This window comes from Pelodiscus sinensis, chromosome 3 (assembly GCF_052426305.1).
Source record: "Pelodiscus sinensis isolate ZL-2025 chromosome 3, ASM5242630v1, whole genome shotgun sequence".
NCBI classification, from domain to species: domain Eukaryota; kingdom Metazoa; phylum Chordata; order Testudines; family Trionychidae; genus Pelodiscus; species Pelodiscus sinensis.
Window position 1 is genome coordinate 99,714,107 of NC_143054.1, and position 26,675 is coordinate 99,740,781.

General features: G+C 40.7%; 1 protein-coding gene across 2 annotated transcripts in view; it reads left to right on the forward strand.

Annotated features, from left to right (window-relative positions):
• Window positions 1-26,675, forward strand: part of PEX7 (peroxisomal biogenesis factor 7) — a 70,787-nt gene that overhangs the window by 25,389 nt on the left and 18,723 nt on the right. Inside the window, exons 6-9 of one of the 2 annotated variants that reach the window (XM_075924259.2) lie at window positions 4,083-4,189; window positions 5,076-5,189; window positions 8,854-8,909; window positions 16,027-16,126. In XM_075924259.2, the coding sequence (XP_075780374.1) occupies window positions 4,083-4,189; window positions 5,076-5,189; window positions 8,854-8,909; window positions 16,027-16,126 (377 nt within the window). Of the gene's footprint in view, window positions 1-4,082; window positions 4,190-5,075; window positions 5,190-7,695; window positions 8,753-8,853; window positions 8,910-16,026; window positions 16,127-26,675 lie in introns of those variants that run through there. The other variant, XM_075924260.2, reaches the window with a different exon arrangement.

The window sequence follows — 26,675 nt, forward strand, 5'->3', positions numbered from 1 at the left end:
TGCTTTAAAGGAATTATCACACACCATTAAGTCTCAGGAATTTAAGCCAGAAAGGAGCTGTTTCATGTCCCAATATCTGTTTCTTTTTACCTGTTAGGAAAATGCTAATCTGTATGGTTATAATGTACTTATTCCACAATTATAACAAAAAGTTAGTCCTGAGAGCTGAGGTACATTTATTCATCTTTGGAATTTCTGGGTTTCAGTCATCTCAGGGAAAGTGAAAATACATGTTTGTTCTTATCTAGTCTCCTTTTGTGAATGCTGAAAGCATGGAAAGGAAGGTTCACAAAAAAGTCCCTGTGCTAGATCAGTGGGTTGTTGTTTTTTTCACATCTACGTTGAGGGGCACTGCCAGCTACTTGAGAATGTTTGAACAATTATGTATTTGGCTTAAGCTGGTATTGTTAGTTCCTTGGTTCTAGGGATGGTAAAATCAATTTCAATGTATTATTTTTCTTTTAAGAAAATGGGGGAGTAGACGTAAAGAAGGGGGATCCCTTGCCAAAAGAAAAAAGGAATGAATGCTACCTGAGAAATATTTTATTTCATTAAAGGTCCTAAAATTAAGTCAGTTATGTCATTGTGCAGCAAGATTTAACTAGTGTGGAATGGGCAGGAGAATGGCGTATGTCTGACTTATATTTCAATTATATTATCATTTATTTACTAGCTAATACACTTGCATTTCACATTTTGAAAGATGTGTAAGGTACTTCACAATACTGCTGTTATCTTGTGTAGTGATTTGTATTCAAATTGGTTACTGGATTGCCTCTCACCTGTTTGAAAATATTAACAGCCAGGAACTGTTAATTCAGTGTATGTAAATAAATTTGGTTCTAATGTAACAGTTTCTGAGCTGATAAAATAAGCTGGGAGATCAGGTGGATGTGCTGCATCTGCTCAGGGGCCCAATAAATGTGGCTGACATCGAAAGACCAGTCATGTGGAAAATGTGATTAAAGACAAGACATAAATAATGATGGCCTAATGGCTTAAAGGGCTTAATGACTCATTGTGTCCTGTGTCCAGAAGGTCTCTCTTTCTACCTGGAGAACAAAGTGGTGACTAGCACATAAAGAAGTGCCAAATGCACACATCATTAGCTTATAGCCAAATGTAAATCCATTCAGCTCAGTGACCCTTAGCCATTGCAGAGCAGTATATCTGTGCCTGGTTCTTTTGGTTCACTATAGAAGTATCCTTTACAGCGGCAACAAATTCTTATTGTCCTTTAAATTTGCCAGCAAGATGAACTAAAAAGTATCTTTTTTCCTAATAACATAACTGTGACGCTGTCCAATACCTGACAGCATTGGTAACTTGGAAGTGAGGAATCTGTTCTGCACTGGGCAAAGCCCAGAGAGACTTAGCATAATAGCTAGCCTTTTTTTTAACAGTGTATTCATTTATATATAATGAATGCAGTCATTATGTTTAATGATTAGAGTAACTACAGACTATTTTCATTACAGCTTTAGCAAGTCCTGAGTGCAAGGGAAAGAAAATATTGTCTTAAGTAGTATGTGTTCTGCAAGATTCTCCCTTATTCATCTTAATGTTAGTGCCATTAATTATAGTCTTTGCTCAAGGAGTCACTTTGCAAATGCAGGGTGGAAAGTGCTTTACTCTGCAATTTGCTTTCATTGAGGGAAAAGGTTCAGAACTGCAGCTTTTTTGGTTTATTGAGTGAATCAACAAATTCAGTCTACATACTTGGTGAACTCCTGTATTTAGAACACTTCATGTATGAGAGGTGACAGCATTGTTACCCTTATATTCCATCTTATTGCAATGTTCTTGTAACAGAAGAGTGGAGTGTGGGGGTGGGCATCTGTCTGTCTTTTGTGATTTACCAGTCTGTAAATGTGAATATCTCTTACAAGAGTCTTTGAAAACATTTTTCCCCTAACAGATTGTATACCTTAGTGGTTCCCAAACTCTGGTTTCAGAGAACTGACTAGTTACATAGTGTTGACTCCTCTCCTTCTATTCAGAATCTAAGCTAACACTACAAGTTAAAATAATTAAATATGCTTCATGCACCTAATCGGTGTAGTATGTTATGATTGTAAAAGGAGAGGATACAGTCCCAAGTGAGTCAATTTCTCTGGTAATGTGGTTTACACTAGGGTTATAAAATCCCAATTAATCAGTTAACTGTTAAGTTGATGTAGGAGGCTCAAGGTCGCAGCCCCACTCCCACTAGCAGAGGCAGCAGGCCCTCAGCCCTGGTCCCAAGGCTGCTGCTGCTGCTGGTAGCAGCAGACTCCTGGCCTACGTGTCAGGGCTGCTGCTGCTGGCAGTAACACAACACTCCAAGCCTTGTTCCCAGGAAGCTATGGGTGGTGGTCTGCTCCCAGGCACCGATTGACCAGTACCCAATAAGCATCATTCAGTAGGTTAACTGGTTACCTGTTTGCATCCTTACTTTACACTATGAATATTTCTGGACACAATCCATCACACTCTCTAGCCTTCAGGTCTTTCAATCAAGAAAGGAGATGTAATAATAACAATCAGATTTTGCTTTATTTCCACCCCAGAAGTGGCTCCTCCAGGCAAAATCACCCTTGGAAAATCAAATTTAAATTCCAGGGCATTTGGGTTTACTCAGTTTCCAACAAAACCAAAGTGTGATTCAAATACTTGTGGTGATGACAGGTGAGGCAAACATAAGTTCCTGAATACATTATATATTAATATGTTTATATTATATTGCAAAGGCTGGCTTCTGTTCATAAAATTAGTGCTCTTTTTCTTTACTTCCTAGAAGTGCCTACTGCTTATTTCTAGGTATTTAATTTGCTAAAGATAAACACAAATACAGCCACACAGTATTTTGAATGTTTGTATGTTTTTACAAATGGCAATTACTAGTCAGAAAGAAAGTCTCTTAAAAATCTGTATTATCTGGCATGGAGTGACATCTTTCAAAGATGAAATAGCAGTTTGTTTTTTTAAAAAAGAAAGCCCATTATCATCTTACTATATATTTTATAAATGTCTGTCTGTCTGTCCATCTGTGAGTCTGTTTGTTCAAGAACTCCTTGTTAATGGTAAGCACTAAAACCACCAAATTTGGTATACAGCTTCTTATCATAACTTAAAGCAAGGTAAAGGTTTGGTTGTGCCAGAACAATGGGATGTGCCTGGAATTCAGTTGTTTCTCATAAAATGGAAAAGGAGGGGTCTGGTAGGAGGGACAGTTATACTGTGGAATGACTATAATGGAGCAGCAAGCGACCAGGACAACTATAACCCCATTGGGCCAGAGAGGGGAGGGGTGGTGAAAGGGACAGCTTTCTACTATATATTTCAGAGTTTGTTGGTTTGTTTGTCCGTGTATCTGTCTGCCCTCCAGCAGGGAGATATGCACCCCACCCTGGCTGTGTCTGTTGCAGCAGCCATGAAGAGGCACTTCTCACCTGGCCCCAGCTGCTATGGTGAGAGAGGGCTGGGGTTGTCCTCTGTCCCCGGGGTAGCCTGCATATTGAACCCCTCATCTCCAGCCCCATTCCAGAACAAAGATTTAACTAAAAAAAAAAAAAAGCTTATTTGAATTTAGGACCTGAGCAACGCCAGGTAAGTTGTCCAGTTATATATATGAAAAATGTAAAACCTAACATGAAATGTGTCCCACAACAAATAAAATAAGCAGGACTGGAGCTACTTGATTACATAATCTTGAGTGAATCTTGCCAAATGTAGTGAGAATCCTGTGTGTCACATATTCTCTGTAAACATACTCTTAGACCCTTTTGAAAATTATACCCCATAGCCTTTTAACAAAATCTATTCAAGTTAAGAAGGCAACAGAGGGTGCTAGTGATAAAACAAAGCTAATTCTTAGGGTTGATTATCTTGTTAATTAAATGATAAAATCATAATCATTTCCTCTCAGTGTTTCAATTAATTCTATCTATAATTAGCCGTTCTTGTTTGGACTGTAAGTGATTTGTAGATGGCTGAGCAAATTGTCACTCTTTGTACTAGTAGTAGATTTGAAGCATTTCAGAGTTAAAATGGGAAAACTCCCTGCAAGCACACTTGGCTTATCAATGATTCCGTTGTTTCAGGTGATCAGACTTTAAGAATTTGGGATGTGAAGACACCAGGAGTCAAAGTGGTGATTCCAGGCCACCAGGCTGAGATCTTGAGCTGTGACTGGTGCAAGTATGACGAGGTATAATGTGTTGTGCCAAACTACAGTAAATATTCCTAAGGGAACCACTTTTCTTAAAGAGTAAAGGTCTTTTACTAGTTTGAACCTCTCTAGTCTGCCACCCTCAGAGCCTGAGTGGTGTTGAACCAGAGAATTTGCTGAACTGTGGGAGGTCAGTATTGTCTAGCAGCATTACCAACGCTTCCATTGCTTACTGGACTCTTAAAAGACATTTAGGGGTAAATTAAATCTAAAGAACATTAAGAGCCAAAACTAGTAGCTTTTGAGACTGCAGAAAACTTGGCCAAACCCATGATAAGTGGACATCCAGATAATTAAAATGATGCCAGACCACTGATGTTGCCAGACCAAAAAGTACCAGACTAGAAAAGTTCAACCTGTACCCCATCAGTGTCTTTTCAGCTCTACTGATGTGAGAGTAATAATCATGGTAGGCCATTCTCAGTCACTACCAAAGGCTCATGCCTCATCATTCCCAGTAATAAGTGACATAGGTAGAACTTAGTCTTTGATTATAGTGTTAGACAAACACTTGCATAGTTCACAAAATTGTTTCTAGTGTGTAAAGATTTGTAATTTCCACTTCCACTTTCCTTTTAGACTGTACACTGTGAACTGTGTTCCCTCTAATCAGTGCTTGTGCGGCCATTCAGAAAAGATTCCAAATGCCAGCCAGCTGATTAGCAGAGTGCCCATTTTCATTTCCATTGGTGGTGCACATTCATACATGCCTCAGTGCGCATAAAACAATATTTCACCAAGGGATGAAAAAGACTGGCACATGGGTGGAAAAGATTAGTGGAAACATTGACTATGAATCTCATTTTTATCATTGCAGTTTAATAGTAATCCTGTTCTAATGTGTGTGTGTGTTTTTAATAATTAGAATTTGCTGGTAACCGGCGCGGTTGACTGTAGTTTGAAAGGTTGGGATTTGAGGAACGTCCGGCAGCCAGTTTTCAACCTCTTTGGCCATACCTATGCTGTAAGGAGAGTAAAAGTAAGTTTAGTTCTTTGTCTTACACTCTTGATAGACTAATTTATATTAAGGTGTCAGTAATGCAAACAGTATACATGCATCTTAAGAATTTAATGGCTCACAGACTAGTTATTCTCAGAGCCCTTTCTCCTGGTGCGCACATACAACATTTTGACATTCAAAACAAAGTGTTGTGGTGTTGCGAGATACAGTAGCTTCAAGAGATGATCTTTTCATTAGGGCTTCACAGAATGAAAAACTTAAAGAAAGGCCAGTCAACTTAAATTCTTCATGTAGTTTCAGCTGAAAACAATATATTCCTTCATTCCTTTCTTAAATGGTGTTGTATGATTGCTGCATGCAGTTTAAAGTGGTTTCATTTTATTCTAGAGGTGGCAGAATGTATGTAGAATAAGGCTTAGAATTTACTGATTCTACATTTCAAAAGAGCAGATCCACAGATACCAACTTTATATCCATGGGTAGCCAGATCCATGAATGTGAATGCAGATATCCATGGCTCATTTTTGCAGATATGGAGGCAAATACAAATTTTATATCAAGAACTCTGCATATTTGCAGGTATCTGCTTTATATCCGTGGGTATCTGCAGATATTCATGGATTATTTTTGTGAATGTAGATATGGATGTAGATACAAATCTGCACAGGACTCTAGCTTAAGAGCCTTAGGAGTGAAAGGCAATAATAAGGAGCAGTATAGCCAACCCAAAATTAAGCTTGCAAACAAGTTTCCATTGTAAGCTAAATCCCTCCCACCCTTTCTTACCATTGGCATCAAATTGGTGGGTTAGTAATGTGGCAGAGAGAGAATCTTTCCCACTCTCCCAGTTTGAAGTGAATTTGCTCTTAATGAATGACACTCTAAAAGTAGCTTCAAGAGGTTGCCGAGTTAGTCTGTATAGGATAAACTTAAGGGGGTAGAAGTAGAAAGGGTTCAGAATTTTCAAGCCTAATTTCCTTCTCACTTTGTGCTTGGAAAAAAGTACCTAAGTTTACCAGACTCTCTTAGTTGGTCTCCAGGGGTATGTCTAGACTACATGACTCTGTCGACGGAGCCATGTAGATTAGTTTACTAGACATAGGAAAATGAAGTGGCGATTTAAATAATAATCAACAAACTCTTAAGGCTCTTTGGGAAGATTTCCCTCCTGTAGATCTCAGTAGGGTCACAGAAAAGGTAAGGACAGCTGCTGAATCCCACCCCCTTCTCAGATTTCCTAGAGCCTGAAGGACAGCTTCTTTCCCATGAGCCTTGAAAGCATGAACAGTAAGAAGAGAAGGTTTGAAGGCAACAATAGAGGGAATTCATTGTCCCCAGGATCTCACATATTATTCCATGGACCTCTTGAGCTTATCAGAGCTGATAAGCCACAGTGCAGCTACTATTTCATATTTTAATAACCTATCAAAATCTTGAGAGCTTTGTCCTACGGTATGTCTAGACTACATGGCTCCATCGATGAAGCCATGTAGATTAGGTTTCTAGACATAGGAAAATGAAGTGGCGATTTTAATAATCGCTGCTTCATTTACATCAAAATGGCTACCGCGCTGTGCCAATCAGCTGTTTGGCGGCACAGCGCAGTAGTCTGGACACTCCACGGTTGACAAGGGAAGCCCTTGTCAACCGCCTCGTTATGCCTCGTGGAATGAGGTTTACTGGGGCAATCGACAAGGGCTTCCCTTGTCGACCGCGGACCATCCAGACTACCGCGCAGTGCCACCAAACAACTGATCAGCACAGCGCGGCAGCCATTTTGATGTAAATGAAGCAGCGATTATTAAAATCGCCACTTCATTTTCCTATGTCTAGAAACCTAATCTACATGGCTTCATCGATGGAGCCATGTAGTCTAGACATACCCTAGGACAAAGCTCTCAAGATTTTGATAGGTTATTAAAATATGAAATAGTAGCTGCACTGTGGCTTATCAGCTCTGATAAGCTCAAGAGGTTCATGGAATAATATGTGAGATCCTGGGGACAATGAATTCCCTCTATTGTTTCCTTCAAACCTCCTCTTCTTACTGTTCATGCTTTCAAGGCTCATGGGAAAGAAGCTGTCCTTCAGGCTCTAGGAAATCTGGGAAGGGGGTGGGATTCAGCAGTTGTCCTTACCTTTTCTGTGACCCTACTGAGATCTACAGGAGGGAAATCTTCCCAAAGAGCCTTAAGAGTTTGTTGGCCCACCTCACAGGTCATAGGAGGTTCATTTAGTGCTATCTCTGTGTCTCTTTGAACTTTAGTATGTGTTTGTCCCTGATGAACTCTGTTTGAGCTTGTCAAGAAACTGTCTAGCTTATTTTGGCTTGTAGGAAGTGGGAGTTGAAGTATCCTGCTTCCCCCGCCCTTCGCCCAATGTGATTCTTATGTCTTTCAGTGAAGGATATGTGGGGAGTGAAGCACACAAAGTGGGAATCTTTATTAGATGGACTCCTCACTCTGGGGTACAGCAGAAACCAGAGAGAGCCCATCCTCTTTGCTGATTTTACGTCTCTTGCCAGCTGCACTTTCCTGCCTTCCTTGTGGATGGTCAGAGAAGAGCTCCAGTCCTGTGGAGATGAAGAAGTTGATGAAGCATCCCACCCCTCATTTACTTAATAGCCACTGCAGGAAGGCAGCCAGGAGCTTGAAGTCTCTCTATAGGTCTTCCTTTGAGAATCAAGGGAGATCTGCATTGGGATTTCCCCTCCCCACCCCATGCTGGGTGACAAGGGTATGCATTTTGTCTCCTCTCCCACACATGACAAATATCTCCACACATTTTCCTTCATTCCCACGCTGGTCAATAGTACATCCAAGATCTACAGGAACAGGTCTCCTCTTGGGCAGATCTTGGGGCCATATAGATAAGGAAATTCCCCTTTCCCCCCAAAGCTTGAAAGGTAAAGTAAATTAGCAGGCACATCAGTGATTAGTATGTGTACTCCCTTTCAAGGTTTTTAGGTCTTTGTTAGAAACCTAGGAAATTCCCTGTTAAGGTGCCAAAGATGAGATGGGCAATTTTTATCCTGCTGCTCTTCCCTCTTCGTTGCAGTTTTCTGGACATGTGCATCTCCACAGTCTGTGCCAGAATTTAACCTGTAGTAGGCCCTGCATTGTGGGAAAATGTATTAGGCTATTTTATGTAATTGCCAGCTTTCAAATTTCACTCCAATCTTCTTAATTAATAAAGGAATTTCAGGACAAAGTATAGCCTTGGTGCCAATGAAATCTATTTTGTATGTGCTCTGAAGTGTGATACAAATTTGGGGATGTCTCACTGTAACAGAGCTGGAAAAACCAAAATGGTGTCACAGCATTACTGAAACATTCTTTATAGACTGAGAAAGCATTTAAGATGTCAGCCGAAAGTAAAGTTTAATAGCCTGCTTTATGTTATTTCAAAGGAAATACCTATTGGAAATCCTGTCACCTCCTTAATTTATAGTAGTGCTGCTGGAAATCACGGCAGTGAAATGGAGTCCTACCAGTATAGTATAGCTGATTTCATATTGCTTAAAGCATAATTGCTAACGCTCAGTTGTTAAAGTAAGTAGCCTCTTTTGTTGCAGTGTGTTGTGGTACTTTCTTAATCAGTCTTATCAGTTATCTTTGTTATTTGTTTCTAGGAAGTTGGTAAATATGTACCTAAGGTTAGTACTTTTTTTTCTTTGTTGCAGTTTTCACCATTTCATGCAACTTTATTGGCCTCCTGCTCCTATGATTTCACTGTGAGGTACAGTGTATTTTATTACATGCGAGTAGGAAGAATTTGTTTTGAATTGTGTCTCATCTGTGAGAGAGAGGGTATATTTGTTATGCTAATAGAAAAATGCTCTAAAATTTCACACTTAAGTGTTTGCTCTTGTGATTATTATTCATACTTTACATTAGCTGGCTACAAACGCTTGGATTCTTCTCTATATAAAGGGTATCTCAGTGGCCATGCCCTAACAGAGGCTGCTAGTGAACATTTTCCTACGTTTTTATTCTGAACTAGCCAATTAGCCTGTCATAAGACAGGATTTTCAGGTCTCTCCTCCACGTTGGTCTTCTCTCCTGAGCCTCCTGTCTCTCGTTCCGTCTCTCTCTTCTCTCCTCCTCCTACTTCCACTCAGGAGACCATGGAGCCCAAATGACCATTTGGACTCCGCACTCCCCATGATGCATGGGGGGTGCAGAGCCCAAACGGTCGCTTGCGCCACTTGCTCCCACGCGGCGGCCTGGCTGAGCAGCGCAGAAGTCAGCCGAGAGCCACAGTGGAAGGTGAAGGAGGGCGGGGCAATGATGTTCACGGCCAGGGGGCGGTGATGTCCGGCGTGACAGCGGCTCCAGGCCCTGCCCCCTGGCCGTGAACATCATTGCATCGCCCCCTTCACCTCCCGCCGTGGCTCTCAGCTGACTTCTGTGCCGCTCAGCCAGGCCGCCGCGTGGGAGCAAGCGGCCGTTTGGGCCCCGCACTCCCCATGCAGCACGGGCCGCCCAGACGGAACAGTCAGCATTTCAGCAACAGCGCCGCCCAGAGGGAACAGCCAGAATTTCGGTGTTACAGACTCTCAGACACTGGGCTACTATATTTCTGAATGGGATTTTGTCTAGTTGTGATGTGGATTTTTTTTTACTAAGAAGGTAGTAGTATCCATGTCATTGAATGTATTTGGGTAACTTATCATACCTTTTTGAGATCTATTTGTATTTAAAACTGTTGTGAAGGAAATGTCCGTGTTTGTTTGTCTGGATGCTCCCTCTTGCACGCCCTTTTTCAGTACATGTTTGAAAAATATTAATACATCCCAGGCCATTGGATAGCTTGATATTTTTAGTTTTTAACCTATCGAGTTGTACAGTACAGTAGAACTTCAGTGACTATAACTTGGCTAAATCCGTAAAACTGATGATGGTAGTAAGAGTTTACACAAGGACTGTAGAGAGGTGTCTTATTGTTAAGACTTCACTCTTTATAAGGTATATTAATTTATTTTTCTATACTATCACATACCTCACTACATGCTTATGTTTACCATTCAAGAGTGCATTTTGTGGCATAATTAATTTTTATGCTATAAAGTACATCAAAGACGTTACATTTGATCAATAGGCCTAAACCTCTTTACCCCTCCTTCATACACCCTCCTCCCACAAATGGGCGCTGTGTACACTGCACCCCTTTTCCGGAAAAGGGATGCAGATTAGACACATCGGAATAGCAGAATCCGCGGGGGATTTAAATATCCCCCGCGGCATTTGCATTTACATGGCTGCCGCTTTTTTCCGGCTTGGGGATAAGCCGGAGAAAAGCGCCAGTCTAGATGTGATTCTCCGGAAAATAAGCCCTTTTCTGGAGGATCTCTTATTTGAAAGTAGGAAATAAGAGATCCTCCAGAAAAGGGCTTATTTTCCGGAGAATCACATCTAGACTGGCGCTTTTCTCCGGCTTATCCCCAAGCCGGAAAAAAGCGGCAGCCATGTAAATGCAAATGCCACGGGGGATATTTAAATCCCCCGCGGATTTTGCTATGCCGATGTGTCTAATCTGCATCCCTTTTCCGGAAAAGGGGTGCAATGTAGACACAGCCATGATGTGTTAGAAAACTCTTCTAATTTTCCAAATCCCAGATTTTCCAAAATCATTCAACATTTAAGTGATTCTTTAATTCAGATTGCAGGTTCTTTGTGTTATTTATTTTAATTGTAATCTAGTGCCAGAAGTCAGGTATTCATCAGGACAGTCTGGTATCTTCGCCTCCTGTCTGGTAAAAAATTCAGAGAATACCGGACACCTAAAATGTCCAGTATTTTCTGATTTTTTCCCCCAGCCAGGATGCGAAAATGCCAGGCACCTGGCAACCCTACAGACACCCAGTGCCCGGCCCCCCTCCCCTCTCCTGAGACTCCTTCCCCCCCCCCCCCCCCCCCCAGCTCCCAACGACCCCACCCCCTCGACATACAAACATTCAAAATACTTTGTGGCTGTATTTGTGTTTATCTTTAGCAAATTAAATACCTAGAAATAAGCACTAGGCACTTCTAGGAAGTAAAGGAAAAAGAGCACTAATTTTATGAACAGAAGCCAGCCTTTGCAATATAATATAAACATATGAATATATAATTTATTCTCCTGTACTTGAAATTAGGTAGTTTCTTGTAGAATGCTTTGAAGTGCCGCACTCTGCTTGGAGGGCAGGAGGCAGGGGCAGAGCGGAGAAGGCTTTAGGTGCTCCCCCGCCCCCAGGCTCTAATTGGCTTGGGGGCGAGGGAGAAGCAGGGCCTCCGCGGGTTGGATCCACCCGCTTGGAGGGCTGGATCTGGCCTGCGGAAGCCCTTTTGCCCACCCTTGCCATAGAATATCTGATCCAATGCTGGTGTTCACACTTATTTTTTAACACACATTCTTTATTCTCACACACAAAGCAGAAATGATTTCTTTGGTACACAGACACAATATGAATATTTAAGCAGGACCATTACATTACATTTGAAAGAAAACAATCATCATACCCTTTTACTTATTTCACAATACTAGTTTTAAAACTTAAAACAGAAACCATAAGAATCTATTTCTGCCTTGGAATTGACTTCAGGGGAGCGCCTGAAGCCTTCTCCACTCTGCCTCTGCCCTCCGAGCAGAGTGCAGCACTTCAAAGCATTCTACATGAAACTACATCATTTCAAGTACAGGAGAATGGTTTTGCTGCAAGGTTTATACATATATACTGGACTTCCATGGTACCTGGAACACTTAAGCCACGTGATGCAACTCAAAATTCTGGCTGGTGCACCTTTACCAATGATAAAGTAGAGGTCCTTTTTGTTTTCAGAAAGGCTGGCTGGCAGAGTACACTGAGGTACATTACATTAGATAGAGCTACATTTTAACTACATGGCTATAACAATGGGGCAGTGTAATATAGTAAGCCTCTTAGCTACTGTATACACCTATATCAAAACAGTCTCAAGGTAGGGAGAGGAGAGAGAATTAAAAAAATGTAGGGCAGTCATCTTAAAATATTCAAAGTAAAAAATCAATATATTAAGTAAAAACTTAATACTGTATATGGATACACCAACCTGTTAGAACAATGGAACATGGTGGCCTTTGTAAAGCTTATTAATCTTTGAGTTGCTTCCGGGGAGGGTGACGGACAGCTGTGTTGACACTCTGTCGATGATGGAGCTCCCAATGTGGACATGATCTTTCGACATAGGGAGCAAGTATGACCATCCTCTGGTGATTTTTGTTTTGTCAACTTTTGGGTGTTGACACAAGTTTTGTTGACAAAGCTTGTAGTGTAGACAAGGCCTTAGACTTTAAATCCAGAAGGGATCATCATGAGCATCTAGTCTGACCTCCAGCACATTGCAGGCCACAGAACCTTGCCTACCCACTCCTGTAATAGAGCCATAACCTCTGGCTGAGATACTGAGTCCTCAAATCATGATTTAAAGACTTCAGGTTACAGAGAATCCAACATTTACACTAGTTTAAACCCACAAGTGACCCATGCAGCAGAAGATGGCAAAGAATAAAAGCAGCGTATCTGCCAATCTGACCTGGGGAAAAATTCATTCTGAACCCTAAATATGATGATCTGTTGGACTTTAAGCATTTTATCAAGACTCAATAGCCAGACACCAGTAAAGAATTACATGTGAGTAGCTCAGAGCCTTCTCTGTCTAGTATATCATTACTAGACATTGGGGAATATTTGCTACTAACAATTGCATATCAGCTGTATACCATTAAAGACTGTCTTATCATAAGATACTTTCCATAAATGTTACCAATCTCAATCTTGAAGCCAGTTAGGTTTTTTCCCCCTCGCCACTCCCCTTGAAAGAGTGTTCCAGAATATAAAGCACTTTAAGATAGTCGTGCAATACATTTATATAAATGAAATGAAATCTGCTAATGATCTCCTCTTAAAGTCAATCAGTGCAGAAGTTCTCAATACTTCTCAAGTTAAAATTTCTAATGTGCTCCAGGCCACTTTATTTGTAGTAGTATTGGCTTACCTTGAAACAGTTTGCAGAGATGATGTACACAGTAAAAGAGCTTTCAGTAGGATATATTTAATCCTTTGCAGCAGAGGCATATATCCATAAATACTCTCTTAAAGCTGGCCCTTTACCAGCTTAATACCTTTTATAATTTATCAAGCCTCTAGTTAGGTGCTGATGTGCAGTGTCTGTGCCCAAAGTCTTGGGGTGGAGGCTGTTGTGAAATGATGCCAAAAAACCCATAAAATACGTATTCTGGTTAAAGCTGCAGCTGACATTTTAAAGATGAATTTTGATGAAACAACAGTTTATAAATGGGTTCATTTCAGTGAATCCTGGAAAATTTCCTACAGGACAGTGTATGGTTTCTGGTATTTTAAAACCTCAAAATGTGATGAAATTTTAATTAATGCTGACTTTTTCTAACACCTCTCAGAAGGAAGCTGTGGGACCAGATGAAAGTTGAATTTTGATGTAGCGTGGATTAGAGATGAGCAAGAATCAAACTCCTCCAGCCAAATACTCAAAACATTAATGAGGCTCAGATGTAAATCTGATTTTTGTAGCTAGTTTTGTCTAAACCTAATTTGAAAACATCAACTAGTCCTGTGGCACCTTAGGCAATGTCTACACAGCAGCATTATTTTGGAATAAATGATGTTATTCCAAAATAACAAAGAGCGTGTCTACACAGCAAGCCATTATTTCAAAATAATGTTGAGCTGGAGGACTTCTTACTCCGATTCCTGTAACCCTCATTTCACAAGAGTGAAAGAAGAGTGTTCTTCCTTCGACTTCCTGCTGTGTAAACAGTGGCAAAAGTCAAATTAAGCTATTTCGACTTCAGTATGCAATTGACATAGCTGAAGTTGTGTAGCTTAATTCGACATTTGCCCTGCTTTGTAGACGTGCCCTTAGAAACTAATAAATATATATATACATACACATTGTATCGTGAGTTTTCGTAGACAAAACCTACTTCTTCAGATGAGCTTGGAGCAAAGGCATTTACCTGACTTTTGACATCATTTTCACATCAAACACATGGTACACATCCAGCCTGCTTAATTAACAAGGGTTCTACAATAGTCAGGTAATGTTTTTTGCTGTTACATATACCTTGGAGTCTGTAATTTCTATTCCTACTCATCTGATGAAGTGGGTTTTACCCAGAAAAGGTGATGAACCTATATATGTGTTAGTCTCTAAGGTGCCACAGGACTACTCATTGTTTTTAAAGTTACAGACTAAAACAGCTGCTCCTCTGAGACTTTTTGTAATATATAATACTAACTAGGCAGTCTTGTTATACTTTAAAGAGTACACAGCTCAGTTTTTGTTTTTATTTCTTTCCACATAAAATCTACAGTTCTCTGTCAATCTTAAATTTGAACTAAATTTAAGGAGACTGCAAAGTCAATACAATAAGGAAACCACCACCAGTTTTTAAAAACTACAAGACTTGTTTCCATATCTGTTTGAACAGACAAATTTAAGAGTGAAATTTGTTCATTTTGTGCTTAGATGTTCTTTTGTTTCTATTTTCCTGTAAAATGAGCTGTTTATATTGCCTCTATGGTACTAGGAAGATGTAAAGAGGGTTGTTGCTATGGCTTAGCCATTGTGTCGATCTCACTTTACTCATTTATTAAGGAAATAACACAGACAGGTTAAACAAACTAATTCTGTTGGCTCCAATGTTTGCCGTTTACCTGAACTGATCTGCTGAACCTACAGTCCTTTCTGTGTAACTAGCCCTAATGATTATTTTTCTCTTTCATTATTATCAGATCGACTGGGGGAAAAGAACAGAGGTGTGGGTATCCATATTATACAAAAAACAAAAGAATTATCTCTGACTGCTATGAGACACTGCAATATGTATAGAGACTGGTTCTTGCTGCCAAACCATGATAGCCCAAGAAAACCTGCAGTTCCTGAGTTTTGCTATACATTTTTTCCCAACAGACAATACCACAGAATCAAAGAAATTTAAGACACTTTCTTATTACTGTGTCCTCATTATAATTTAGAGTCCTGCTCCATTTAGTCATCTGAAAAAGTCATTAACATGCTGAATGCATTTTTCCAGATCGCAGGTGGTAATATTTGTGGTAACACATTAGATGCTATTTTCCCCCTCTTCCTTTCCTATATTTTTCCTATTATTATTATTACTTTTTACTGCTTATACCCAGTATGATTTATACTCTGTATTAGGGAGTGACTGGGATTAAAATTGTAGAAATAGAAGAGTTTAGAATTACATTTTTTCAAGTCTTAGAAGAATGAATTATCGCAAAATTAAAATTGAGTCAAATCATTCCCTTTAGCATATAAATCAATTAGAAAAATGTAATGGCATATTGTATTATATAGAAATCTGCTCCCAAATAAATCTGGGGTCAGAAACTATCAATATTTATAACCCATTTGTAATTTTCAGTAAACAGACAGCCACATCAGACTATGCAAAAAAGAAAACAAAGTATTGAGTTGCCATGAAGTATGTGTCATAGATTTAACTTGGCAGATATTAAGAAGAATTGGATATTAATAAAGAAGGCCAGCCTACCATTTTTTTTACAGATTATCTATAGGGCAGATCATTGGTGCCAGCTCTGTTATCTCAGTTTCTGTAATGAGATAAAGGATATGGTTTTCCTTAATTAAATTCTTATTTATGTAGATCAGTACAGAGTTTTTCAGAAATGGGATTAATTATATTCCTAAAGTGGGTGAGCGTGCTTTTTAAAAGGTTCTGGTATCATCAGGCATATCAGTGCCCTGCATTATATTTTTTAAAATGTCCTTTCAGATACCATCATTATTTGTTTTTTTGTTTCTTTCTGTAGATTCTGGGATTTTTCCAAGCCTAATCCCTTGCTAGAGACTGTGGAGCATCATACAGAATTTACATGTGGACTAGATTTAAGCCTTCACAACCCTGGTCAGGTAACAGATAAGATTTTATGTTTCACTTGTCTGCTACAGCCAGTACAATCACAGTTAAATTGCAGACGCCATCATGAGCAGCAGCCATCAGTTTGTAGAATGCCTCAGGCGAAAGGTCTGGCTGAATGCAGGTTAAAATAAAACACATGTTGTTCCTTTTTATTTGAGAAACAATTAATTTTCTGTAGATGGGGGTCTGGGAAGAAGTTGCAAAAGCAAACGGAGTTGAAACCTATTTTGATTGCAGGTAGAAACGAAAATTACTTTGATTTGGGAACAAGAATAGTAGAGAAGGTCCCAAGGTGCCAAGTTCAGATGTAGAATTCAGTTCTGGTTAGAGATGGGCCAACCATTAAGTATGGATCCAGTACTAGAACTGAACTTCTCTGAAGTTCAGGAATGCTTGGATGTTGCCTTTGGCTCTATGCCTACCTCTATAGGACACCAAATACATTCATATTTAGGATTTCTGCAATAAAATAAAATCTGGATGAGATTTGGTAAATCGAGGCTAATAATTTGACTATTGATTGTCCTCGAATTTCTTGACACATCTATATCCGTGTTTGTTGCTGCATTTCTATAATTTAAGAATGTGGGTTTTTTAAACAAAATTTTGGAGCTTCTAGCACTTACTACATAATGTGATATTACTATGCATATTACATCATGTGATATTAATCTGTGCACATGCCATGCAACATTCCAATCTGTATTCCATTTTAATGCAGACTAAAGTAAATACTTTAGGTGTTAAGTATCACTGATTTATGAAAAAATGAAATCCTAATTAGGCAGTACAAGTAAAAACCTCACTAAATTTGCACTACTGGTTGGAAGATGTAATGTTGAACTTACAGACATTAATGAGTAAGATCTCAATTCAGGAAGGTGCTGAACTTTGAGCTCATGAGTGGCCCCAATTGAGCACAGAAAAATGGGCATACTGGCTCAGACCAATGGACCATCTGCTCAGTGCCCTGTCTCCAGTTGTGGCCAGTACCAGAGCTATACAGAGATGTAAACAGAGCAGGGCAATTTGGAGAACTACACCCTTGTGTTTCCCTCTTTGTACCCGGTAGTCAGAGCTTTAGTGCCACCTCAGCCACGAGGTTATATACCTGTTTTTCTTAGCTAATAGCCATTTTTTAAAACCCAGTTATGATTTTGGCCATCACAGTGTCCTGTGACAATGAATTTCACAGGTTGACTGCATTGTGTGAAAAAATACTTCAACTTGTTTGTCTTTGGTGTCTATTAATTTCATTGGGTGACCATGTTTTTATATTGTGTGTGAGAGAGAATTGTTATTTGATAGTTACTTTTTCCACACCATTCATAATTTTATAGATCTGTATCATATCCCCCCTTTTTGTCTCCTTTCTAATCTAAAAAATCCTAATCATTTTAGTCCCTCTTCATATAGAAGCCATTTCGTATTTTTGATCATCTTTCTTGCCCGCCCTGGACCTTTTCCAATTCCACTATATCCTTTCTGAGATGGGGTGGCCAGAACTGGACACAGTTTTCAAGATGTGGGTGCACTATGGATTTATAAAGTGGTATGCTTAAATACCTTTTCTGAATCAGGCTTGTAATGAACTAAAATAATGGTAAAAATGAGAGTGCTATATCACAATGTTCATGATTCCAACCCAGCTTCCCATTGAAATCAATGAGATTTTTGCCACTGATTTTTTAAGAATGTGGGCAGGAGCAGGCCTTCAGATTTATTTATTTATTTTATAATTGTAATTTAATAATTACATTGAAGCCATAAGTATGGGTGGCAGAACTGGACCCAAATCATCAGGGCCGTCCTTAGGCATACACAAAATATGCAGCTGCTTAGGGCCATCACTGGGGGAATAGGACAGCAAAGTGCAGGCAGTTCTGGGTCCGGCAGCCAGCCCCAGTCCCTCTGGCTCACAGTTTCTGGAAGGCGGGAACCTCGACAGGACAGGGGGCATGGGATAGGTGTGGGTCTGGCAATGGCGCACCAGGTGGCAGCCAGGACTCCAGGCATGGAGCTAGCAGCTAGGACCCTGGGAGTTGGGGTGGTGCCGGAGCCCTGGGGTGCAGTTAGGACTCCAGGCCTGGAGCTGATGGCAAAGCCCCAGATAGCAGCTGTAAAATGTGAGGGTGCTACAGCACCCCTAGTTCCTGTTCCTATGATGCTTTGTCCTGTTCCTGCCACTGCAGCCTTGTGTTCAGGCCCCCACACTGTAGAGTAGCCACTCCTCCGTTTCTTCCCGACTTCATATAGAGAACCATAAACCATAAGAATAGTGATAGAAATGTAGCCGTGTTAGTCTGGGGTAGCTGAAGCAAAATGCAGGACAATGTAGCACTTTAAAGACTAACAAGATGGTTTATTAGATGATGAGCTTTCGTGGGCCAGACCCACTTCCTCAGATCAAATAGTGGAAGAAAATAGTCACAACCATATATACCAAAGGATACAATTAAAAAAATGAACACATATGAAAAGGACAAATCACATTTCAGAACAGGAGCGGGATGCGGGGGGGGGGGAAGGAAGGAAGGTAAGTGTCTGTGAATTGATGATATTAGAGGTGGGGAGAGTGGGATGTCTGTGAGCTAATGGTATTAGAGGTGATAATTGGGGAAGCTATCTTGGTAATGGGTAAGATAGTTTGAGCATTTGTTTATTCCTTCCCGGAGACAGACCCATAGTCTCCTATAGACAACCACCTAACCTCAAGATGATTCTTACCAACAACCACAGGACATACCACACTAATACCAACCCTGGTACCTTCCCTTGCAACAAACCCCATTGCCAGCTTTGTCCACATATTCATTCCGCTGATACCATTATTGGACCTAACCAAGTGAGTTATAAGATCAAGAACACATATTCCTGCGCATCCAGAAATATAATTTATGCTGTCATGTGCCGAAAGTGTCCGTCTGCTATGTACATTGGACAAACATCTCAGACACTTCGCCAAAGGATTAATGCCCACAAAACAGATATCAAACAAGATCACAAAGAAAAAACAGTTTCTTGCCATTTTAACCAGAAAGGACACTCTCTCAATGACTTAACCACCTGCATTCTGCTACAAAGACCTTTTACATCTGCACTTGAAAGGGATCCTCTGAACTGTCATTCATGTTAAAATTCGACACTCTCCGGGAAGGAATGAACAAATGCTCAAACTATCTTACCCATTACCAAGATAGCTTCCCCAATTATCACCTCTAATACCATTAGCTCACAGACATCCCACTCTCCCCACCTCTAATATCATCAATTCACAGACACTTACCTTCCTTCCTTCCTCCCCCCTGCATTCCCCTCCTGTTCTGAAATGTGATTTGTCCTTTTCATATGTGTTCATTTTTTTAATTGTATCCTTTGGTATATATGGTTGTGACTATTTTCTTCCACTATTTGATCTGAGGAAGTGGGTCTGGCCCACGAAAGCTCATCATCTAATAAACCATCTTGTTAGTCTTTAAAGTGCTACATTGTCCTGCATTTTGCTTCATAAACCATAAGGATGGCCCTGCAAATCATCAGTCAGTATATAGCATATGCAACTATATCTAGTAATGTTAGACTTTGGTTCCTCCACCTGCCACCCCTGTTGGGTCAATCTTGTCAAATTCTGGAACTTTTCTAAAATAAATATAAACTTTCAACTTTGACAACAAGATATATAATAGTATAGCACCTAGAGCTAAGTAAACTCACCCTTTGGCAGTGGATAATATATGCATATAGCTATTTTTCACTTAACTGCTCCTGAGTTTGTGCAACAGAAAAAGAGAAGTAATGGCTTACAAATTTCTCTGTACAGGTTACTCATATGCTTTGTATATGTTTGGTTTTAATCTATTGTGTGACATTCAGATATCATATCCATGAGTGCTGTAAAAATACTGAAAGAAATATGTATAATGACATTAAAATATGACTAAGTAGTAATAGAAATAAATATTTGAAATGATCACATATACTAATCTCAGAGGCTTTCAGTTTGAATGTCTGGTGCCTTTCCGTTCGCTTTGAATCTTTTTTTGATAAAGATTTAGAATGTGTGTCTAAGATCAATACTATTAGTACAGTTGTAATCTAAGCCAATAGAGTGGGTGAGCTGTAGTGCAAATTGTATGAATCAGTTTGCTTTTGTCAGAAACACTAAGGATACAGGGTTTATTTAACCAGACATGATTGGACTTTTTTCCCCACGGTTATATTTAGATATCTCTCAATACTGAAATAATGGAAACCTGATTCTGATTACTGTACAGCTAAGGCAGGTACAGCAAGTTGCCTACCATGCACAAATCAAATCAATATGGGTATTCTGATATACAGGAAGTCCCCGGGTTACATTAATCCGACTTACGTTGGATCCCTAGTTACGAACGGGGGGGGGGGGGGGTGCCCGGAGGCTGCAGTCCGGCGCAGGGCCGGGTGTTTAATGGCGGAGGCGGATTCCCCTTTAAATCTCCCCGCCTGCTCCCCATCCCTAGGTCTCCCTCTTACCACAATGCACCCGGCGAATCGGAGACGCCTGGGGCAGAGCAGCTGGAGTGCTTCCGGGTTGGTCCCGCAGCGCCGCTCCTCGGCGTTACTGGACCAACCCGGCAGCACCCCACCTGCTCTGCCCCAGGTGTCCTGATACAGCCACTGCTGAAACTGACCAGCGGCTGATTCTAGGAAGCCCGGGGCAGAGCAGCTCTTCCGTGGTGAGAAAAGCCGCTCCGCATCTCCCTGGTCTGCTGGGGGGGGGGGGGCACTAGCTCCGCGTCTCCCTGGTCTGCTGGGGGGAAGCGCCCCCCGTGCCGCCGGAGGCAGCGACAGTGGGGGAGGCACCCCGCACTAGCTACGCCCCGGCAGCGGCATTTCCATTCAGGCTGCGCTGAGGGAGCCCGGCGCGCCAGGTGCATTGTGGGACTGGGCTGGGAGTCCCGTTCGCGGGAGGAGGCGGAGGAGGGAGGGCGAGGAGCGAGCCGGTAAAAGGGAGACCTGGGGGGGGGACAGGCGGGGAGATTTAAAGGGGAATCCGCCTCCGCTGTTAAACACCCGGCCCTGCACCGGGCTGGGCCTCCGGGCGCTGCAGCGGCCGGTTGGGGCGCATGGGGCACGCTTGTCCTCAGCCCCAGAGACCGGCCGCGGGAGGGACGGGGGAAGGGGATGCGAAGCGCTGCCGGGGCCGCTTTAAAAATCTCCCCGCGCCGAGGCCAGCTTACATCCAAATTCAACTTAGCATACCAGTTCCGACTTACATACAAATTCAACTTAAGAACAAACCTACAGTCCCAATTTTGTACGTTACCCGGGGACTTCCTGTATAATAAACATTATTTCTCCCAATATCCAAAATATTGTAGACCAAACAGTGGTCTGTTATTACCCTGTAAAGATGCATGGGTTATTTGACTTCAGATAACTTTTTTTATCATAGTAGGGGAAGCTCATTGGTAATAGGGAGAAATATACAAGATGAACAAATAGAATTCACCCTTAGTCTTAGTGTTTACAAACTGTGTTTAAACATATGTCCAACTAAAACAGCTTCTGACATGGTGTGGGGAGCTAATGTCAGGGTAGGTCTGCGCTTATAATGCTGCAGCAGTAAAGGTTCTTCCAGAGGCATAATTTATTCACATTTGCAAGAGGCGGTAACTATTTTGATGGGAGAAGTCCATCCATCAGCAGTCATATAGTTATACCTATGTAAGTTTGTAGCATAGACCTGGCCTCAGTGAGGCCAAATGATTTTAAATGTTAAAAAAAACCATGAAAAGGTTAAGTAGGGACTTCTGTCATAGGGCTTCTTTCCCATACAATACTATCCTTCCTAGTTTTTGTGCTCATAGTCCCAATGCTCGTTTGAGGCTCACCTCAGTATATATTTAGACATCACTTAAAGGAAAGTGTCCTTTAGACTTGAATTAAGACCACATCACAGGATCACCCGTGGCTGTTGTGAAGCTCAACAAAAACATAGCTGCAAATTGAGCAGTTGTGTAATTTGTACAGCGTTCAATGGGTCTGGCTTCATAGGAGGCCTGCTGGCATGTTCTCTTCTAGGGTGGGACTTCATTCATGAGTATATGTTCTTGGGATGAATGTCACCTGTAATGAATAGTAGTACAATACATAGAGGAAATAATGTACATCCTGCAACCATATCATGTTCCAAATCATATCCTAAGCTCCCACTCTTCTTCTTTGGCTGGCTTTTGTATTGTGTTAACTCCTAGGTGCTCTTGTGATGAACCATGATCCCATTGTGCTACACAAAAGCAGAACAAAGAGAGTGATGAGCCCATCTTAACTAGCTAAGGGATGTACCAAATGTTATTTTGTTGGGGCAGATTGTGCCAAGGCAGTTGAACAGTTGAGCTTGGGGCAGGTTACATCAACTGGAGAGATTCACACTATGTAAGTCTTTCAAACAGTGTAGCTAATCTTAAATCAAGTAAGTAATCTTAAAACTTGTTAGGAGGCAGCTGGTTTGACAATCAATACATTTTTGTGTTGCACTTTGAATGGGAAGCTGTGATCATGAATTAGTATTTAATCAGCTTGTTTGTGTGACAATAGCTGCACATGGCAAAGTTAAAAAGTACAGCTACACTGAACATCCAGTTCATCTTGTCATGACACTGAAATTATTTTAAAAGAGTATGAAGAAATAAGAGGAATATTACTTTGCATATCATAAATTGCATGAAAGTGTAGATTTGTGTTGTTCTAACACTGCCTAATGCTTAAGGCAAACATGAGAAAAATGAAAGCCCTGGATTTCGTTTGAAAACCTTTTTTCATTTCTATACTTACTTATCAGGTCTGCTCCATAGACCATAGGGAGCATCGATGGCAATGTGTTAATGAATGCTTTCTATTGAGCAGGTTCTTTCTTTGGCTCTGTCCGAACAGAATAAGGATTTTAAAATTGCAGGGGGGGGGAGCAAATCTCTTCAGCTTCACTTTACCAGATCTGTGAACTATGAACTGCAATTGAGTTTCCAAAATTGCAGTCCTATGTGATTTTTTTAAAAAGGACAGTGGTGGTAGCCATTTTCGAGCACCGATTATATGAAGACTGAATTAAACATAAGTGACAGCAGCATATCAAATCAGAACATAACTTTTACAGTGTTCAGTGCTAAAGAGTACAATCTGGGGATTAAATATATTAAGCATTAAATATGAAGAGGAATAAAAACACGATATTCCAGTTTGATTTGTCATTTAAATGCACGATCAGGCTTGGAATATTAAATTAGTTTTCATGCAACAGGGCACCCAGTGTGCAAGCTTGATTTGCATACTTGTTTGCTTTGGTAGTATGTGTAATCATAATTATATATACAGATATGTGTCAAGTGGCTGCTTGTACTGACAATAATACATTTGTGCAATTCTAAGAGATGTGGAGCCAGATTATCTTGTTTTCTCCAGGCCTTTTGTACTACTGCTGCATTTCCGCAGTTTTTGATTTCCCTGCCTGTGTAGCCAAGAGGCAATGGTCCTTTCCTTTAAGGATTCAGAGGCAATAAGCACACAAATTGGGTGAAGGCTTAAAGACTTTATTAAGCAAATCTCAGAATAAAATACAATGCTTACATCCCTTCTGCTGCTGGGAGCCCCCTGAAAAAGGACAGCAGATGGACCCCAATTGCCGGTATGTAGCACCTTCTGCGGCTTCGGTCTACGCTGAGGTTCCTGTGTTAGGAATATCCCCGGCATTTATATACTATTGGATCTACGTTACTCACACCTGTTGTTTTGAGAACATGGCAAGATTGTTGATACATTGGATATTTTCCCAGATCAAATAATTAGCTTTAGCAGGTGGCAAACATTCAATATAGATAACTATGTGATCATTCCAAACACTCCCGTACTCCCGTACCAACTGGATGGCCTTGGGACCCGTCCCAGAACTTGTGCAGAGTAAAGAGTGCATTCCTAAACTGTACCATCTTGAGCAAGCAGCTAACTCTTTGAGAATGATGAGAGATGAATGAGAAACAAAAAGCACAAATGGCTGCCTCGTTCATCTAGGCCTGAAAGGAAATGTAGGCATAAAAGGAACGATTGCTGTACACCACCTAGTCTTCTCGATATCACAGTCTTCTGCTTTTCCACTATACTGCCAAACGCCAGATGGTATAGATCTGGTTCCTCTTCCACCCCTTCAGTACCTGGCAGAGAGTATATCAAGATTGAGAGATACGTGGTCAGAGTGTTGAGGTGCTCCAGCTGGTGTGAGTCTGCTTAAAAGCTATAGCTAGCCCTATAGATTATGTCCAGAGGTCTAGTGAAGAATCTGAGCTTGAGTCTGAAACCCTTTCATCTGAATGGGGACATTGTTGACCACGTGACACAAAGTAAAAGTTTTTTCTAGTTTTAATTTTCTTTCGTTCATCTGTCTGCCTGTTGCATACTATAGTATACACCAGCTGGCTTCTTCCTCCAGAGACGGGAGTGCCTTTCTGTGGTATTGTTTGTTTATAATTTGTGAAGTATTCTGGGCTCCTTATGTATAAAGGGTGCAATACAAATAATATTCTGTAAATATCTTCTAAATGTTGGGACTTGCGGTGCAATATTTAATTTTAAAAAATTGAAGAGAACAAAGTAGGTCCACGTAATGAAGGGCAAAAGGCATGAAGATGCATGTGACAGAAGGATGCAAAAGAAGCAGTAAGATAAGAGGAATGGGCGAGAGCATAGTATGTAAAATAGGAAGCGGGTAGATCTGAAAACTGGCGATACAGAATACCCTTTTCTTAAGCACTTGTCATGGAGTGTGGAGGGAGCCACTGGGCCCTGCATTCCCATCAGCCGTCAGATGTGACTCTCAGACAGCAAGTAGAACGGAAGGTTTATTGGTTGACGGGGATACCGTGTAGCACAGACTTGTTGTTAACACAGGAACCAGAAGCAGCCAGTACAATCCAAGTTGGTGAGAGGCGGTCCCAGAGCCAGAGCCCTTCTTATTCAACAAGTTTTTAATCTTGTGTGTTCAGAGTCATCTGATTAAGTGACTTAAAAGCACGGGCTGCTTTTTATTTTTGTTAGCCATGCTGAGCCAACACAGCAGGAAGTGAGCTGGATTCTGAATCTTTAACAAAACTGCTTAGTTCCAGTGAATTATACAAGTGCAGCTCAATGGAGGACAAACAAGGATTCGTGAAGAGAACTCTTGGCCTGTAAAACTGTTAATTATTGGTGATTTTAAAAAAAGAAAGGAAGAAGGGAGCCTTTCTTGACTCTTGTGTACAGGGGAAAAAAAACAGCAAGCAAATGGTCTGGTAGCACTTTATAGACTAACAAAACATGTAGATGGTATCATGAGCTTTCGTGGACACAGCCCACTTCTTCAGATAACCGGAGTTATGATTAGAGGATAAGGAAACTTGAAATAAATAGGAGAAGGGAAGGGGAGGGGCAAGAAAGATGTTCTGTCGCCCACCCCCCTACCTCTATGCATAAAGTATCAGGAGAAAGGGTGCTAAGCCTGAGTAGATAAAGATCAAAGTCAGTGGATGGATAAGGCAGGAAGGATACCATTCAGAAAGTAGTTAGCACCTTCATTGATAAAGGTTCCACCACCCCATATCTTGATTAAGTCCATAATTAATTGAATTGAATTTGCATACGTATTGTGATTCCAAGATTTCCCTGTGGATTTGGCTTGAGGAACTAGCCTGTGACAAGACCGCCACCTTCAGATCTGTGAGATTATGGTTAGGTAAACAGAAATGTTCTGCCACTGGCTTCTGAGTATTTTCTTTACGTATATCCGATTTGTGTCCATTGATTCTTTCACGTAGAGAACGTCCAGTTTGACCAATATATATAGTAGAGGGGCACTGTTGGCATTTGATGGCGTAGATCAAATTACAGGACTAGATGAGGAGTCAGGTGGAGATTGCAGGGTTGGTGATTAGAAAGTGCGGTGTTTTCATTGTAAACTGAGTATGTTGGATATGTAGTCATTGGGAAACAATAAACATGAACCCTGACACTTTTAGAATGTCATATGTCAGCGTAGATTGACACGTTACAGTTTGGATTTAATCTTTCAAAAACACAACATTGGCTTTATCATTATGTAAAGGATGAACGTGGTGTTCTTTAACATAGCTAATGGAAACAAATTTTTTAAGCTATGTAACTTTGTGAGAGAGCATCCATTGCTTCAGATAGTTTTAGTCTTCTGCACTTGTTTTCAGACCTTTAGTTCAGGGAGATTTAAACAGTACATCCTTCACCATTAAGTTGTAATAACTGTTGTGTTTAGGGGTTTTCACAAGAAATCTTTTGTGAGACTATTGCTAGTGGCTGCTCTGGCAATTGTTCTTAAAATACTCAATTAACTTTATGGAAAAACAGATAAATGTGCATATTTACGTGTCAAAATCATTGTAATTTATATAGGTTTTTTTTTTTCACAGACTCGGTACTGAAAATAATGTACATTTTTTTCTGTGTTCTTTACTAGACCTACACAGAATAGAAATATATAATGTGCTTTTTTGCATGTTCTTG